Source organism: Oncorhynchus masou, chromosome 28 (genome assembly GCF_036934945.1).
Source record: "Oncorhynchus masou masou isolate Uvic2021 chromosome 28, UVic_Omas_1.1, whole genome shotgun sequence".
Classification (NCBI taxonomy): domain Eukaryota; kingdom Metazoa; phylum Chordata; class Actinopteri; order Salmoniformes; family Salmonidae; genus Oncorhynchus; species Oncorhynchus masou.
Genome location: NC_088239.1, coordinates 46,931,574 through 46,951,712, shown reverse-complemented (window position 1 = coordinate 46,951,712; position 20,139 = coordinate 46,931,574). Strand labels below are relative to the sequence as shown.

Here is a 20,139-nt window from a genome sequence, read left to right as displayed (position 1 = left end):
ATAGATAGAATGCGCAAATGTGTTCCTATAGATGAATAGTTTAGTAGATGAGGGGTTGAGCTGATCTCGTCTCCATTCCTACCCCCTCTCTTTTTCCTCTTTCTCCCTCTCTCGATCTCCCCCTCCACTCTGTCAGTTCATCCCAGACGGCTATGCGTCCCATCTGTCCCAGCTGGAGTACAGTCAGAGGTCTCGTCCTGCCAAGACCGCCAGCGCCCGTATTGTTCTCCGTAAGGGAAGCTTCGGACTTGGCGCCGCCGGGGGGGACTACCTCCGCAAGCGCAACCACATCCTGCGCTCCATCAACTCAACTGGGGGGGCGGGCTCTAGCTCCCCTGGCCAACCAGGACGCACAGAACGCACGCTGAGCCAATGCGAGGTAGAGAGGGAGAGAGCAGGAGCGGGGACCCAGAGGAGTATGAGTATAGCTGCTGGGTGTTGGGGCCGCACCGGGAGCACCAAGGAGGGGTCAGGAGGATTACTCAGCCCAAAATAGGACTCACCAGACTGGGCTACAGGGGGGAGGGGACCCTGCCTGACTCTACCTGGAGCACCATGATCTTTGGACTGGCCCCGAGAGAGACAAGGAGAGAGGATGGATGGAGATAGGAAAAAGTATGTTTAAGAGACAGAGAGAGAAAGGAAAGGATGGGATGAAAATGGGGTAAGGTTTACTGAGGGGTGGAAAGTGAGAGGGAGGAAGTGAAAGGAGGGGGGGCCAAAGAGGGTGAGCAAGAGGAAGAAGTAGGGTCTCTTGGGAAATAGATACGAAAGGAATAGAGAGAGAAGAGATTGGTTGAGTGAAAAGTAAAGCCAGAAACATGGGAGGTGCTCTGACTTTGCTGTAAAGATCAAATGACATTTCTACTGTAGCATTAGAGTCTCACAGTCAAGACTTTTATATTACCTACCTTGGCCACTAAAAGAAAATAACTGGAAAATAAAATAAATTAAAACTAAAAACAAATGATCGTAAGCCTTAATCGTCACCCCCTGAGGGCCTGGAGTGCCTACCCTTGTCTGAGTAATGGTTGAATGTACTCGCTCTACCTAGAGGACAATGGGAATTCGCACACATACAAACACCCCAGCTCAGGACAGGCCCGGACAGTGGAGCCACAAAAATAAGACTCAAATGGTGATCTGGAGGTCAGTCTGTAGCCATGGCAACAAGTCAACAACTTCATCTGTTTTTATCCCTCTATCCGCTGAGATACACCTCCTTCCTTCCCGCTAACCCCATTGTGTCTGGCAATAAGAAAACGAGTCCCCTCACACTGCCAGGAGAGAAGCACCACTACCCTATAGAAAGAGAGAGGGAAGAGGAAAAGCAAGAGGAAGAGGGCTGGAAGGAAAGAGGGTAGATACAGAGAGAGATGCAAGACAAAAGGGAGCGAGGGGAAAGGTTATGGATGACATGTACAATTTCCTCTAGTCTATTCCTGGGCCATTTCTCTACTTTTATCAGTGTGGTACTACACAGCGATTTCTACCGTTGACCTCAGCTCCAGTCCTTTTCACTCCGTAACAGAGTAGCTACTGTACTGTACCACGTCTTTCAGCATGGCCTGTGGGCCATCCCAGGCCTTAAACCCCAATGACACATTTATAACGTCAGACTCTGAAGGATCCCAGGACTGAGCTAGACAAGGCTTGTTATAACAGTAGACATTAGTGACACTTTTTAAACGCTGAACAAACGGAACACAGCAGCAATCCCTTTACCAGACCATCTGCTTGCAATACCTCTGAGCCACTAGTGGGGGAGCAGTGTCTCTCTCTGTTTCCCAAAAGCATGATGCTGTTGGTATTCATTTCAGTTCATCCTGCGGCGCCTCTTAGCTATCAACCTTTGTCATTACATACCATTCAGTGACACTCCAGTGGACTTCCCTATGATGCTCAGAGCTCTTTCCTCCTTGAGGGATGTGATGAATGCTATTCATTGGACATTACTACATTTCAGTCTGGATACTGAAAGCGATCTAGGCTTTTCACAGTGATTTAAGCTTTTCAGCGAACCCTCACTATTCAAAGGACGGAAGCGGGACGTTTCATGATTCCTAACAAACAGACGAGGACAGGCGATGAGGTCACAGGAAGAAGGGTTGTAAATGTTCTGAGAGCAGACAGGATGGCCAGACATCCTCAGAGGCAGGAAGACATGCTTTGATTCCACTTTATTTCACAGTTCTCCTATCCTGTTTTATTTTTTACCTGTTTTTTTACCTAATAATAACCACCACCCGATACCAAGTTGTTTCCAATTGTGATTCATTATCTGAAGTACCAGAGAATATACCATGTTATTACTTAGCAAATACCAGCTGGTATCGGACTATAAAATAAAGGGTTACTAATGCTTTCACTAAAGCTATGGCAACCTGTACAGAGAATTTTAGATGAACACCTAACTCTCAAACTACCTGTTATCTAATACCTGGCCCCTACTGTATGGTTAGGTATTATCATCGTCTTCAATTATATCCCCATTACTAATCACACAAAGCCAACAATCTCTCTCTCTAGCGGCTGTAGTATCTCAACCTGTTCAACCTCGTTGTTGTTGTTTTTTGCACTCGTTTATGTTGGAGAATCGTGTTACCGTCTCATGTCGCTACATATTGTTACCTTTTTGTAGTGCATGACATAAAAACGATTTATTATTGCAGGGTATATGTGCTGCAGTAGTACGCACACTTGTGTACATTTATTCACTGTCAGGATTACTGAATAATGTAGAATAATGTGCCAAAAAAACGAAACAGTTGTTGGGTGTGGGAAGCTAATGTGCCAGGCTGTATCCCACCGTTTCTTTGTATAGTGAGAAGAGTCGGGGCTTGCATTGAGAGCATGACGGCGTGGCTTTAGTTTAAAAGGCACGTGTTCTATACTGTATTTTAACTATGTCAATCAGATTACTTCTGATTTGTAGATCTTTTTGAATCCAATATGTTGTCCACATCTAAGGGACATAATGGCTAGCTGTATAGGATGTGGTTATGTTGTACTTTTACTCTAGCATATTGTTTTGATTCTAGGGACATGCTACTATTGCCAACTTGCATTTATTGCAACCTGTTATGACACCGCTCAAGCGCAGTAGCATAGGTGATGATTGTTAGTTAAAGCAATAGTTCACTTCAAAAACAACTTCTTTTTTTTGTCAGATATTGATCAGACCTATATATATTTGAAAAACAATATATAAAAAGGTTGTAACTTCAAGTCTCTGTCCCACACCATTGGTTGTGTAGATCCAGCTGCATAACGTCCCTTTTGAAGTTTGACCAAGTCGTACAAACTTTGATCTTTCAGTGAACTACGACTTTAATGAAGGATGTAGACTGGAGCTGTAGGCGACGATCTGGAAGGCACTAGGGAAGGTATTGGATACAGCCATACTGTTTCCCCTCTGGCCTGTGGTCTGGTGATGATGAGCTGAATGTCTTCCTGCTATAGGCTTGGAGAGCCCAGACTGTACATGATCCATGGATATGTCTGCCTGTCAGTGTAGATACTGTAAAAAAGGATACTGTATATGTAAGAATATAATGGTTGAGAGGTATTTACTTACGCAACATGAGTTTAATTTCTATTATGGATCTTTCAGGTGAACAATATTTGAATATGTAGCGTTTTGTTTATGATGAGGACCAACAGTCAGTGGAAGGTGTGTATTTTCTTTGCCAATATTATTGTTTCAGTCGCAGGGTAGCATGACCACAACAAGGCACAGACCGAGACAATCTATCGAACATGCACGAGTATAGACAACATTAACAACATCCACTCATCCACTGTCCCACCCCTTCACACTTCTGCTGTCCCTTTACAAAGGTTAACCGCTAAAGGTTCAATTATTTTATAGTGAAAACAAAACTATTTTTCAAACTGGACCATTTTACAAAGCCTTGACAAAATACTGTATTGCTTCCTATCTTCTGTGAAGGCAGTCCCCCCCCCCCCCTTCAGAATGAATAAATGTTTGATTGTGAGCCTGTCATGTGAAATTCCATCCTGATGAACCTTCTATTTTACCTGTAATATGTGGTGTTCAAAATAATTCAGACTGGGTTAGCCATCAATATTGTATACAGTAGTTATATATCAATTATGTTAACCACTAACCCTTATAGTATGTCTTGAAATTGAAATGTATTCCAGAAAGAACTATTGTTTATATTTGAGAATATTAGAATTATTGCCACTTTAGTAGCAGTCTTGCATGTACTGTACTATTAGATGCCAGTTTTACACTCGGTACAGAACATGTTCTACTTTATGGGGCCACGTGTGTGACTGAATAGTTATTATAGTTCATTGCCTTTTAGATATGTCAAGGATAAATCATCAACAAAGGGCTATGCGTTCTATAGAAAATATTGAAGATGTTTCCAGAGAACGCATAGAGCCCCGAGTTGATTATCCTTTTCATACCATGGCTATAACTGAACACATTTGGCACTAAGAATGTGTTAATTTGTTTACTGGATAGCTACAACAGTTGCCTTGGTAAACAAACAGACTCGCTAGTTTAGCTAACCAAACCACCAGTCCTAGCTTGCTATTAATGAAAATGTAATTCAAAAATGCCAATAATGTTTTCAATTCGACGTTTGCTTTCAAAAGCAGCTCAAACATAGAGCATGTAAGAATGAACTATAGCCAATGAATTCTACCGTGCTGATACACCGTGTGTTATGGGGAAATAATGCACGCTCTAGAATGCCCTTCAAGCCATTCAGAAACAAGTATTCAACAACGCCATGGATAAGTCCCAGTCGGTATTAAATCGTATTCAATTCTTGTTGGCTGCTTGTTTAAGTCGATTACAAAACTACATTTGAGAAAAGTACAACATGCCTATAGATTGCTTTTCAACATCGCCTGCTCCCGAGCATTCTCTACTTAAAAATACGTAATATTGTAAGGCTTCCCTCATGCGCCTTTTCATGACGGTGCTAGGAGGCGATGACTGAGTGCTAGCTAGCTACCGACCGGAACATTAAGCTAGCCAATACCAACAACATAAACAAACGGAAAACACATGTAAGACATTTAGTACAGTCCGTTTGTAACTCCACTCACTACTTATAGCTGTATAGTCCGTATCTAGCTAGCTAGCACACTACTCGTGTGGCTGTTAGCGCTGTTATGAAAAGGGGCATGAGGGAAGCCCTACAATATTACACTTTTCTAAGTAGTGAAAATACTTGGGAGCATTCAATGTTGAAAAGTAATCTTTAGGCATGCTGTACTTTTCTTAACTGTAGTTTTGTAAAAACAAGTAGACAAAGACAAAATTGTGTTCGAAAAAGGTCAAGTTTTTGCTTTGAGCCAATGGCGTAACCAAGGTGATGGTTGGATTGGTTTCCCCCTAGGCGGTCGGGGCCGCGACGTTCTATCTAATACCGACTAGGAGTATAAACAGGTATAACGAGAACTATATAACAATGTGTTCAGTCGGTTCTGTGCTAACGTTCCACTCCTTGTCATGCCAACCATTTTTTTATGTTTGAAATGGCATGGATGTGGCAACGAGTGTAATGCACAAACAGACTGCATTTCAGGCTGACAATGTGTACCCACGGTGTAATTAACACTGTACCTGCTTATGTAGCTGCCATGTAAATACATAGATTTCTGAACATTTTGTTAATATACTGTAAAGTGGGACCAATATATTTAGCTACATACAGTATACATAAAATGTATGTCATTTACTCAAGCATTAGTAATATAAAATGTACACAAGCTTTACTTGATTATTTCCATGAACAGATTGGAAATGTTTTGTATTAGTACAATGCCGTTATGATTATCATAGCACTGTAAATATACATATACAGCGCATTCGGGAAGTATTTTTTTCCACATTTTGTTACGTTACAGCCTTGGTCTAAAAATGATCTAAAATCAATCTACACACAATAGAAATTGTTGCAAATGTATTAACATTTTAAAAACAACTGAAATATAAAATGTACAAAAGTATTCAGACCCTTTACGCAGTACTTTGTTGAAGCACCTTTGAGAGAGATAACAGCTTGAGTCTTCATTGGGTACACAACTGTATTTGGGGAGTTTCTCCCATTCTTCTCTGGAGATCCTCTTAAGCTCTGTCAGGTTGGATGGGGAGCGTCACTGCACAGCTATTTTCAGATCTCTCCAGAGATGTTTGATCGGGTTCAAGTCTGGGCTCTGGTTGGGCCACTCAAGGACATCAGAGACTTGTCCCAAAGCCTCTCCTGCTTTGACTTGGCTGTGTGCTTAGGGTCGTTGCCTGAGGTCCTGAGCGCTCTGGAGTATGTTTTAATTAAAGATCTCTCTGTACTTTGCTCTGTTCATCTTTCCCTCAATCCTGACTAGTCTCCCAGTCCCTGCCGCTGAAAAACATCCCCACAGCATGATGCTGCCACCACCATGCTTAAACGTAGGGATGGTATCGACCAGGTGATTAGCGGTGCCTGGTTTCCTCCAGACGTGACTCTTGGCATTCAAGCCAAATAGTTCAATCTTGGTTTAATCAGACCAGAGAATCTTGTTTCTCATCGTGTTGAGAGTCTTTAGGTGCCTTTTGGCAAATTCCAAGTGGGCTGTCTTGTGCCTTTTACTGAGGAGTGGCTTCCGTCTGGCCACTCTACCATAAAGGCCTGATTTATGGAGTGCTGCAGAGATGGTTGTCCTTCTGGAAGGTTCTCCCATCTCCACAGAGGAACTCTGGAGCTCTGTCAGAGTGACCATCGGGTTCTTGGTCACCTCCCTGACCAAGGCCCTTCTCCCCCGATTGCTCAGTTTGCCTGGGCAGCCAGCTCTAGGAACAGTCTTGGTGCTTCCAAACTTCTTCCATTTAAGAATGATGGAGGCCACGGTGTTCTTGGGGACTTTCAATGCTGCAGAAACTGTTTGGTACCCTTCCCTTCGATCCAATCCTGTCTCGGACAATTCGTTTGACCTCATGCCTTAGTTTTTTTTTTTTTTTGCTCTGACATGCACTTTCAACTGTGGGACCTTATATAAACAGGTGTGTGCTTTTCAAAATAATGTCCAATCAATTGAATTTACCACAGTTGGACTCCAAGTTGTAGAAACATCTCAAGGGTGATCAATGGAAACAGGATGCACCTGAGCTCAATTTCAAGTCTCATAGCAAAGGTATTCATCTTTATTTTTCATAAATTTGCAAAATGTGAAAAAAGTCAAGGGGTCTGAATACTTTCCAAATGCACTGTGTGTGTGGTATGTATGTATGTATGTGTGTGTGTGTGTATATATATATATGTATGTATGTATATATATATATATATGTATGTATATATATGTATGTATATATATATATGTATGTATATATATATATATATATATATGTATGTGTATATATATATATATATATATATACATACATATATATATATATATATATATATATATATATATATATACATATATGTATGTATACATATATGTATGTATATATATATGTATGTATATATATGTATGTATATATATATATATACATATATATATATATATATACATATATGTATGTATACATATATGTATGTATATATATATGTATGTATATATATGTATGTATATATATATATATATGTATGTGTATATATATATATATATATATATATATATATATATATATATATATATATATATATATATATATATATATATATATATATATATATATATATATATATATATGGTAACATATATTGTTCGAGGTGGCAATAATTTAAGTACATTTTGAGTATATGCAGTTTATTTGACATAAGTGCATAATCATATAATGAATATTTGAATTTGAAGGCATGTACATAAATTAAATAGTGTTTTGTACCTCTTACAATCTCACCCATTTCCCTTTGTAGTTTGTAGCAGGTCTGGATTTCAAATATGCATTATTAAAGAAGTCTGTAGGAAGTATACTTATGTAATTGATGTGGCACTCTTATTCAAAACACCACCAACATCAGAATTGCTTCTTTGGGTGGTTTTGATACCAAGTTTAGTTTTCAAAACAAGGAGTGGGTACAATGTTTAGTTATGTATGAACAGTTCCTCTTGACTTTTTCAAAATGTTGCTGTGTTACAAAGTGGTATTAAAATGGATGTAAATGTCTTTTTTTTGTCAACGATCTACACAAAATACTCTAATGTCAAAGTGAAAGAAAAATTCAAACTTGTAAAAAAGAAAAACACTTTCTCAATTAGATAAGTATTCAACCCCCTGAATCAATACATGTTTGAATCACCTTTGGCAGTGATTACAGTCATGCTGGTTAAGTCTCTAAGAGATTTACACACCTGGATTGTGCAACATTTGCCCATTATTCTTTAAACACTGTCAAATTGGTTGTTGATCGTTGCTCGACCACCATTTTCAGGTCTTGCCATAATATTTTCAAGTGGCTTTAAGTCCAACTGTAACTCAGCCGCTCAGGAACATTCACTGTCTTCTTGGTAAGCAACTCGAGTGTAGATTTGGCCTTGTGTTTTAGGTTATTGTCTTACTGAAAGGTAAATTCATTTCCCCGTGTCTGTTGGAAATCAGACTGAACCAGGTTTTCCTCTAGGATTTTCCCGGTGCTTAGCTCCATTCCATACATTTTTTTTATCCTGAAAAACCCCCCAGTCCTTAATGATTACAAGCATAACCATAACATGATGCAGCCACCACTATTCTTGGAAATATGGAGAGTGGTACTCAGTAATGTGTTGTATTGGATTTGCCCTAAACAACACTTTTGTATTCAGGACAAAAAGTGAATTGCTTTGCTAAATTCTTTTGCATTATTACTTTAGTGCCTTGCTGCGAACAGGATGCATGTTTTCGATTATTCTGTACAGGCTTCCTTTTTTTCACTCTGTCAATTAGGTAAGTATTGTGGAGTAACTACAAGGTTGTTGATTCATCCTGTTGTCTCTTATCATAGCCATTAAACTCTAACTTTTTTAAAGTCACCATTGGCCCCCTGAGCGGTTTACTTTCTCTCCGGCAACTGAGTTAGGAAGGACACCTGTATCTTTGTAGTGATTGGGTGTATTGATACACCATTCAAGGTATAGTTAATAACTTCACCATGCGCAAAGGAATGTTCAATGTCGGTTTATTTTTCCCCCATCTACCAATAGGTGCCTTTCTTTGAGAGACATTGGAAAACCTCCCTGGTCTTTGTGGTTGAACCTGTTTGAAATTCACTGCTTGACTTTACAGATAATTGAATGTGTGAGGTACAGAGATGAGGTATTCGTTCAACAATCATGTTAAAGACTATTATTGCACACAGGGTGACTTGTTAAGTAAATGTTTACTCCTGAACTTATTTAGGCTTGCCATAACAAAGGTTTTGAATACTTATTGACTCAAGACATTTCAGCTTTCAATTTTTTATGAATTTGTAAAAATAAAAAAAAACATCATTCCACTTTGACATTATGGAGTATTGTGTGCAGGCCAGCTCCAAAACATCTCAATTTAATCCATTTAAATTCAGGTTGTAACACAACAAAATGTGGAAAAAGTCAAAGGGTGTGAATACTTTCTGAAGGCACTGTAGTTCCCTCACTGTTCCATCTCTCTCGCTCTCGCTCTGGTTCATAGGTCATTTTACACTTCCTGGGTGAGCGCTCAATGTATTATTGTCTGTACTGTGGAATAAATACAATTGGACAATAACATATCTACACTTGTACTTTGTGTTTTCAATACATTTTAAATTACATAGCAATAGTAGATTATATGATGAAATTGGGTGAAATTGAATGGGATTATTGTAGTCCTTTTGTAGAACCACTTTTTACCCTGTAACATCTAGGCAGTTAAGATTTGAATGCTTTGCTCACATTGAACAACAATGTTTAACATGCTTGCCAAAAAATAAGTGTATAACCCGGATTTGATTTAATAGGGGCCTAGATGTGAACAAACACACACCCTCCATAGGTCCTCCAAATAACAATATGGTCATCATCATCATCGCAAACGACACCACCCTTCGATTGTGATCTGTCTCTTAAGTTTTCTTACGCATCTCTCCTAAGTCGTTTGGTAATACCTATTTTGTTTTCTAGATGACAGTCAAGTGAATTATTCGTGCAACCGTGAAAGCTCGCTACTAAAGTCTGCAATATTTTCTTCATAGGTAAGCGTTTTTCTTCAAGGAGATAAATACTAAATCAGATTATATGACAGATTATTAGTTTGACTTTGAACCTCCTATTTCAATTTAATATTGGAAAATGTTAAGTGTACAAACTCTGAAAAGATAATGACATTGAAGATAATCCTTTATTTAATTTAAGGGTTAATAAAGTTCAAAGATCAAGGTTCAAAATTAGAATAAGCTGGATGAACTCTGTTCGAGACTATCCTATCAACGGGATATTAAAAACTGTAATATCCTATGTTTCACGAGTTGTTGCTGGATCATACATTGTACAGTTAGCTGGGTTTTCTGTTTATCGGCTAACATGCTGACCACACCGCCCACATTGCCTGCACGAGCGTTGCTAAATAAATGTACACATTTTTTCACCTTTATTTAACCAGGTAAGCTAGTTGAGAACAAGTTCTCATTTACAACTGCAACCTGGCCAAGATAAAGCAAAGCATACATGTTATTCAATCACTTCATTCAAGCTGCGAACGTCTACATAGCGACGCTCTAAAATAGAACTTGGTTCTATTTTTGACACTTGACTCTCTGCAAGTCCCGCCTCCAATCTCCTCATTGGTTTTTAGGAGCATATACACATGTGGGTGATGGAAAGCTAAACAGAGGTCCATAGTCCAGTTGGTGGTGGTAATGCACCTTAAAGTTGGTTGCCAACCATCATATCAAGTCCGAAGAAGAAAACAAAAAAAGAAGACTGAAGGAGGAGAGATTACAAGAATATGCGGATTAATTGACGGAGTAGAGGACCTTGTGCATTTCAGGTAAAATAACAACCCAATGTTTATCTCACAGGATAAATTAGCTAGCAACAACTAGCTAGCAAGCTAGCTAAATGGCCATGAATATTACATGCTTTTCGATGTACCAAACAGACCAAGACAGTCGTGAACTACAACAATCTCTGAAACTGGAAACACTTATCTCCCTCACTAGCTTTAAGCACCAGCTGTCAGAGCAGCTCACAAGTTATTGCACCTGTACATAGCCCATCTATAATTTAGCCCAAAAAACTACCTCTCCCCCTACTATATTTATTTATTTTGCTCCTTTGCACCCCATTATTTATATCTATACCTTGCACATTCTTCCACTGCAAATCTACCATTCCAGTGTTACTTGCTATATTGTATTTACTTCGCCACCATGGCCTTTTTTTTGCTTTTACTTCCCTTATCTCACCTCATTTGCTCACATTGTATATAGACTTATTTTTCTACTGTATTATTGACTGTATGTTTGTTTTACTCCATGTGTAACTCTGTGTTGTTGTATGTGTCGAACTGCTTTGCTTTATCTTGGCCAGGTCGCAATTGTAAATGAGAACTTGTTCTCAACTTGCCTACCTGGTTAAATAACACCATAGTGCGCTCCAAGATCATCACTTAGCTAAGGACTTTGGGATGAACACCTGCAACTGGATTCTGGACATCCTGATGGGTCGCCCCCAGGTGGCAAAGGTAGGCAACAACGCATCCGCCACGCTGATCCTGAACACAGGTCCCCTCAGGGGCGTGTGTTTAGTCCCCTTCAGTACTCCCTGTTCACCCACGACTGTGTGGTCATGCACAACTCCAACACAATCATTAAGTTTGCAGATGACACGATGGGTGATAGGCCTGATCACAGACTACGATGAGACCGCCTATAGGGAGGAGGTCAGAGACACTGCCAGGACAACAACCTCTCCATCAACGTGGGAAATACAAAGGAGATGATCGTGAACTACAGGAAACGGAGGGCCAAGCATGCCTCCATTCACATCGACGGGACTGTAGTTGAGCGGTTCGAGAGCTTCAAGTTCCTTGGTGTCCACATTACTAAGGACCTATCATGTACCAAACAGACCAAGACAGTCGTGAAGAGGGCTATACAAAGCCTAGTCCCCCTTAGGAGGCTGAAAATATTCGGCATGGGACCTCAGATCCTCAAAAAGTTATACTGCTGCACCATCGAGAGCATCCTGACTGGTAGCATCACCGCTTGGTATAGCAACTGCTCAGCATTTGACCGCAAGGCGCTACAGAGAGTAGTGTGTACCGCTCAGTACATCACTGGGGTCAAGCTTCCTGCCATCCAGGACCGCAATACCAGGAGGTGTCAGAGGAAGGCTCTAAAAATGGTCAAAGACTCCAGCCACTCCAGTCCTGAATCGCCAAGTTTGGGACCAAAAGGCTCCTTAACAGCTTCTACCCCCCAAGTCATAATACTGCTGAACAGTTAAAAGAATTTATTCTTATGTTTTGTACTGAGTCTCTTGTACAATCTGGATGTACACTCACTGGACTCTAATCACACACTCATACATACTACACTGACAGTCTAACACACACACACACACACATATACATTCACATTCATTCACACTCTTCACATACGCTGCTTCTACTCTGTCTATTATCTATGCATAGTCACTTTACCCCTACCTACATGTACATATTACCTCCACTAACCCGTACCCCTGCACAGTGACTCTGTACCGGTACCTCTTGTATATAGCGTCGTTATTGTTATTTTATTGTGTTACTATTTTTTCATTAGTTTATTTAGCAATTTTTTGTTTGTTTGTTTAACTCTGCACTGTTGGTTAAGGGCTCGTATGTAAGCATTTCACAATAATGTCTACACATGTTGTGTTCGGTGCATGTGACAAATAACATTTGATTTGAAATCATAATGTGGAATAAGGTAAAGATCAGTCTGTGTTCCAGTACACTGGGGTCTGACCTGGAGCTAAACAGGTTCTTCAAAGGGTTCTCCTAGGGACAGGGGAAGAACCCTTTTAGGTTCCAGCGAGCACTTTTTTTTCTAAGAATGTAATAAACACTTTTAATTAATTATTGAATTAATAATTAATATGTAACATGTTTATCCAGTGTATAGTAATGTTATTAGTAATGTTATTAAGAGCAACATTTATGTAAAGTGATACCTATGAAAACAATTGTGTGCCTGCAGCTGTGCTGCGACTCTGTCAAAAAAGGGAATTATAAAGAAACTAACTCTGCAATATCAGATTATGGCAGCTTTAAAAACATCCAGGCTATTAAAAAAATCTATCTATTCAAAGAAAAAAGGCAGTGGAGGAGTGCCTGTCTTCAGTCAAAAAAGCATCCAGGGCTCCAGACGCAATATGATGAGGTGAATCGCGTAAACACAGTTCACTTTCATAGCAGCCACGTTGTATTCCTTCTCGCATCTATGCGCTCTCCTCCTCTCACCTTTTCCCTTCGTTTGTGGACTTCAATGCACAACACATCAGCTGTAGAAGACCAGGCGAGAACCTTTCCAAGCCAAACCATATCATAAACACTACACACTGCCTACATCGGTGTCACCATATTAGCTAAAGTAAAGTCATAGTCAACATAGCTAATATAACTAATGTGTTAGTAAACCCGCTACAATCATGCGGTAACATTAGTGTACAGTCAGTAAGCAGTTTAGCAGTTACATCAATGTGCCCCGGTTCCTATAAATGATTAAAACCAAAATCTTACCTTGACTTCAAAGAGTTCCAGTGGTGTGTTGGATAGTCATACCCAGCTAGCTAACATAGCATCCCTCTGTTTGAACAGGGTGTTTGAGTAGGCTAAACTAGCTAGCAGTGTCTGTTACATCTTCAAGGCCTATATTCAGTCTGATCCCACTTCATTGGTTATGTACAGTAAAAGCAATGTTCCTGTGCTCACAGAGAGTATAACACATTCATGGTCATCACTGCATATTTTGCTGCATATGTCGCCTCAATTGGAAATTACCTTTAAATGTCAAGCGAGCTATAACGCAGATCTACCACTGATTGGATCGAATCCCGGCCTTGTATCTGCAAACGGCTGCCTAAGATAAATACATTGTTTAGACACCTTCTGTGTTGAGGTTATGAGTCACAAAGTCAATATTCCTTATTTCCACCCAGGGGATTGAGACTTTTGTTAGCTTCTTAAAATACAATGATACTTTTTTCAGATTGTTTCAGTTTATGGCATAATCTATAGGTCTATATGTACATACTGTAGGTAGGCATGAGCTATAAATCTGAAGAGAAGCTTTTGAAATGTTAGAAAGCAAACAAAGCAAGACATTCTAATAAATAAAGCCTTGATCAATTTTCAGTACGTCTGTGTTTCTGTTGTTTATCTACAATGTAACACTTACAACAATATATATATATACACATACACATACACACACACACACACACACACAGTGGGGCAAAAAAGTATTTAGTCAGCCACCAACTGTGCAAGTTCTCCCACTTAAAAAGACGAGAGGCCTGTAATTTTCAACATCGGTACACTTTAACCATGACAGACAAAATGAGAAAAAAAGATCCAGAAAATCACATTGTAGGATTTTTAATGAATTTATTTGCAAATTATGGTGGAAAATAAGTATTTGGTCACCTACAAACAAGCAAGATTTCTGGCTCTCACAGACCTGTAATAACTTCTTTAAGAGGCTCCTCTGTCCTCCACTCGTTACCTGTATTAATGGCACCTGTTTGAACTTGTTATCAGTATAAAAGACACCTGTCCATAACCTCAAACAGTCACACTCCAAACTCCACTATGGCCAAGACCAAAGAACTGTCAAAGGACACCAGAAACAAAATTGTAGACGTGCACCAGGCTGGGAAGACTGAATCTGCAATAGGTAGGCAGCTTGGTTTGAAGAAATCATCTGTGGGAGCAATTATTAGGAAATGGAAGACATACAAGACCACTGATAATCTCCCTCGATCTGGGGCTCCACGCAAGATCTCACCCTGTGTGGTCAAAATTATCACAAGAACGGTGAGCAAAAATCCCAGAACCACACAGGGGACCTAGTGAATGACCTGCAGAGAGCTGGGACCAAAGTAACAAAGCCTACCATCAGTAACACACTACACCGCCAGGGACTCAAATCCTGCAGTGCCAGACATGTCCCCCTGCTTAAGCCAGTATATGTTGTGACGGCCCTGAATTTTTCTGAAACGTCTCAGTGCAGCTCCTTCCAATAGGGCGCTTTCCCTTTAATTCCCAATTAAATAGCCAGCATCAGCTGCGCAAAAGTGGGGTTGTGATGGAGACGTGAATGAGGATGTGTTCAACCCTCAGTTCCCGACGCTTCTCTATTCCGTTGTTTTGTTGCCATTAAACGTGTTTTTTGTAGCCTAATTGAGTTTACCCAGGATCGGATCCACTCTTTGCGTCAGTGGACTACACCTCTCCGTTCTTTGTGGCTTTTCTCCGCTGGAGATCTATTGGCGGATTGGATTGTCTGACTGACCGACTGACTTCCACCTTTTTGTATACGGTATTTAATTTGTTTTGATGTCATGTATACGGTGATGATTTATGTAGTTAGTTGTAGTTGAGGACTTAGTAAGAGTTGATACGCTTTAAAGTTCTGTGGTAAAATAATTGTTATATTGATTGATGTTTAATACTGGGTTTACGCTACACGGAATGAATGGACAAACATTGCGTGACAAAAGTCACTTGAGTTTCCTGAACTCCTTTACCGGGCTGGACTCTTTTTAGGCCCGAGGTACAGGATATTTCTGGAGGAACCAGAACTCATTGTGTTATATTATTATATGTGTGTGTAATCATTGATGTTGTTAATACAACCCACGCAAAAGAATATAGTTGTTTTGGAAGTTCTTTCCAATGTTTTAAGGGTTTATGAAAAGTTTATTTCCATCCTGACTTTTACATAAGTCCTTTGTATTGGTGTAGACTTGACGGACCAGATGGGAATCGTTCCCTCCCAAACCAAAAGGAGAAACCAATGTTTTCTCTGGTAGGCACAACCTACCTGGCACCCCTATAAATAATAACCTCAAGTCAAAACTGTTACAATGTCCAGGCCCGTCTGAAGTTTGCTAGAGGGCATTTGGATGATCCAGAAGAAGATTGGGAGAATGTCATATGGTCAGATGAAACCAAAATAGAACTTTGGTAAAAACTCAACTCGTCGTGTTTGGAGGACAAAGAATGCTGAGTTGCATCAAAAGAACACCATACCTGCTGTGAAGCATGGGGGTGGAAACATCAAGCTTTGGGGCTGTTTTTCTGCAAAGGGACCAGGACGACTGATCCGTGTAAAGGAAAGAATGAATGGGGCCATGTATCGTGAGATTTTGAGTGAAAACTTCCTTCCATCAGCAAGGGCATTGAAGATGAAACGCGGCTGGGTCTTTCAGCATGACAATGATCCCAAACACACCGCCCGGGCAACGAGGGAGTGGCTTCATAAGAAGCATTTCAAGGTCCTGGAGTGGCCTAGCCGGTCTCCAGATCCCAACCCCATAGAAAATCTTTGGAGGGAGTTGAAAGTCTGTGTTGCCCAGCAACAGCCCCAAAACATCACTGCTCTAGTGGAGATCTGCATGGAGGAATGGGCCAAAATACCAGCAACAGTGTGTGAAAACCTTGTGAAGACTTACAGAAAACGTTTCACCTCTATCTTTGCCAACAAAGGGTATATAACAAAGTATTGAGATAAACTTTTGTTATTGACCAAATAGATATTTTCCACCATAATTTGCAAATAAATTCATTAAAAATCCTACAATGGGATTTTCTGGATTTTTTTTCTTATTTTGTCTGTCATAGTTGAAGTGTCGCTATGATGAAAATTACAGGCCTCTCTCATCTTTTTAAGTGGGAGAACTTGCACAATTGGTGGCTGACTAAATACTTTTTTGCCCCACTGTATATATGTATATATTTATGACTTCTGTTTATTTTAAATTTAAAACATTATTTTGAAAAGTGTTAGTATGACGTACTTCCATAAACATTTCTGTAATGACAATTATTGTTGCATATGGGATGCAAAGCTTGAAAAATGGGTAACACTTTACTTGTGGGTAACACTTGGGTAAATGGGTAACACTTTACACACCTAGTACCTTTGGGTTGGACCAACATGCATTAACTCTTAAACTGGGTTAAATCAAGGTGTATCTATTAATCTTGTTGCACCATTTTAAACCTAGTTTTAAATTAAATCTAGTTAAATTAAATCCTTCCTCTAATATACGTAGTTTTCACTTTAAACCTAGATAAATGTTAAGCCTGTAGTTCAATTAATTAAAAAATATAAACTTAGATTAAAGATGAATTCTAAACTGACACTTTAGGTGGTTTAACTGATAAAATGGTAGCATATCTACTGTGGAGAGACCAGAACGAGTTCCTCAGAGAATAATTAGAGACTGGTTGAATCCTGTTGAGTTTTAACTCATTATTAGTAGGCTATTTACGTGCTCATTTTGTACAACAATTGAATTGGGGTTTATGATATGCTCAGCCTTGGTACGAATGATAATGTTATGCAACATGCTGTAAGGGGCCTGATAACGGTAACATTGTAGTGAAGTAGCACTAACGTTCATTTTAACTTGCATTATAGGCATTGATATTTACCAGTTATTTATGCTTACTAAATATCGGTGAGTCAAGTTGTCCTTTGTCAACATAAGGGGTTATGGAGAGGGAAACTGCTGAGGAATCATCTCGCATATCTTCTGGGTCATACTGTAGGATCAATTCCCTTGGACGGAGGCCCCCGGCTCCGGCTCCGGTCTGAAATAGCACCCGCCTCTCATCTGCAGCATCCTTTTTGGCTTCGGGTCCGTCTTTTCTTTAATCCGCGTCGATCCATTACATTTGTCGCATAAAATGGCCCAGGTGTCTTCTTCTTGACAGTGGTGTTGTCTGTCTTTTTATCCTTCAGTACGTTACTAAATTCCTCCATCAGCTCCGACAATTGTTTTTTTTTTCATAAACGGAGAAATTTGAACTTCTTTGACTTGCCATGATCAGGTGGCTAGCGGACAAATAATACATGGCTAAATAACATAAGTAATGCCCATAATACATAATATTGTATGTGAGCAATCTTACTTTATAAATTAGCTAGCTACAGTAGCTAACATTAGCTAACAAATTAGTTTTCTGTCTAGTATAGTACTGGCAAATAACAGATTTGATTTAAAATCAGCCAACCCATGAGAACCTTTCACGATGGAGTTGCAGTAGTTCTAAACATTACATTGTTCATATTTTATCAAGGAACAGCAACTTTGTGGCCTCATTTGTTAAGTAGGCTAGCTACTTCGTTTCAACTCACGAAATACCTCATACATTGGTAACATGTCACTAATAGTTTTAAACCGTTAATCATAGATTTACTGATCCAGATTTTAAATTAAGTGGGGCAACACATCTGAATTATAAACCTTGAGTTACAAAACCGAGATTAGCTCTAATCCTAGATTAATTTAAACCATATTGGTGCAACCCGCCCATGGTTATAACCATGTCATAATATGTCACAACAGTTAACAATTGGGCATAACACTGTCATGACACAAACTCAGGAAAAAAAAAAAGTTCTCTCACTGTCAACTGCGTTTATTTTCAGCAAATTTAATGTGTAAATATTTGTATGAACATAACAAGATTCAACAACTGAGACCATAAACTGAACAAGTTCCACAGATGTGACTAAAATCAATGGAATAATGTGTCCCTGAACAAAGGGGGGGTCAAAATCAAAAGTAACAGTCAGTATCTGGTATGGCCACCAGCTGCATTAAGTACTGCAGTGCATCTCCTCCTCATGGACTGCACCAGATTTGCTAGTTCTTTCTGTGAGATGTTACCCCACTCTTCCACCAAGGCACCTGCAAGTTCCCAGACATTTCTGGGGGGAATGGCCCTAGCCCTCACCCTCCGATCCAACAGGTCCCAGACATGCTCAATGGGATTGAGATCCGGGCTCTTCGCTGGCCATGGCAGAACACTAACATTACTGTCTTGCAGGAAATCACACACAGAACGAGCAGTATGGCTGGTGGCATTGTCATGCTGGAGGGTCATGTCAGGATGAGCCTACAGGATGGGTACCACATGAGGGAGGAGGATGTCTTCCCTGTAACGCACAGCGTTGAAATTGCCTGCAATGACAACAAGCTCAGTCCGATGATGCTGTGACACACTGCCCCAGACCATGATGGACCCTCCACCTCCAAATCGATCCCGCTCCAGAGTACAGGCCTCTGTGTAACGCTCATTCCTTCGACGATAAACGGGAATCCGACTATCACCCCTGGTGAGACAAAACCGCGACTCGTCAGTGAAGAGCACTTTTTGCCAGTCCGGTCTGGTCCAGCGGCGCTGGGTTTGTGCCCATAGGCAACGTTGTTTCTGGTGAGGACCTGCCTTACAACAGGCCTACAAGCCCTCAGTCCAGCCTCTCTCAGCCTATTGCGGACAGTCTGAGCGCTGATGGAGGGATTGTGCATTCCAGTTGTTGTTGCCATCCTGTACCTGTCCCGCAGGTGTGATGTTTTAGATGTACCAATTCTGTGCAGGTGTTGTTACACGTGGTCTGCCACTGCAAGGACGATCAGCTGTCCGTCCTGTCTCCCTGTAGCGCTTTCTTAGGCGTCTCACAGTATGGACATTGCAATTTATTGCCCTGGCCACATCTGCAGTCCTCATGCCTCTTTGCAGCATGCCTAAGGCACGTTCACGCAAATGATCAGGGACCCTGGGCATCTTTCTTTTGGTGTTTAAACCCTTTACAATGAAGATCTGTGAAGTTATTTGGATTTTTACGAATTATCTTTGAAAGACAGGGTCCTGACAAAGGGACGTTTCTTTTTTTGCTGAGTTTATATTGTCAACTCAGCAAAAAAAAGAATCGTCCCTTTGTTCAAGGACACATTCAATTTCTGTTAGTCACATGTCTGTGGAACTTGTTGAGTTTGTCTCAGTTGTTGAATCTTGTTATGTTCATACAAATATTTACACGTTAAGTTTGCTGAAAATAAATGCAGTTGACAGTGAGAGGACGTTTGTTTTTGTGCTGAGTTTATGTATGGGGGACAGATGAAGGGATAGTCATTCAGAAATCATGTCAACCCCTATTATTTTACAGAGTG

The 20,139-nt window shown here is 40.2% G+C and overlaps 1 protein-coding gene across 8 annotated transcripts in view; it reads left to right on the top strand.

The window, feature by feature from the left end:
• The window catches only part of LOC135517704 (membrane-associated phosphatidylinositol transfer protein 2-like), a 90,789-nt gene extending 83,523 nt beyond the window's left edge, over positions 1 to 7,266 (top strand). For all 8 annotated transcript variants that reach the window (XM_064942239.1, XM_064942235.1, XM_064942240.1 and 5 more), the window contains one exon: positions 137 to 7,266. In XM_064942239.1, coding sequence (XP_064798311.1) covers positions 137 to 496 — 360 coding nt within the window. In that variant the 3' untranslated portion in view covers positions 497 to 7,266. The remainder of the gene's footprint in view (positions 1 to 136) is intronic.
• The last annotated feature ends 12,873 nt before the right edge of the window (positions 7,267 to 20,139 follow it).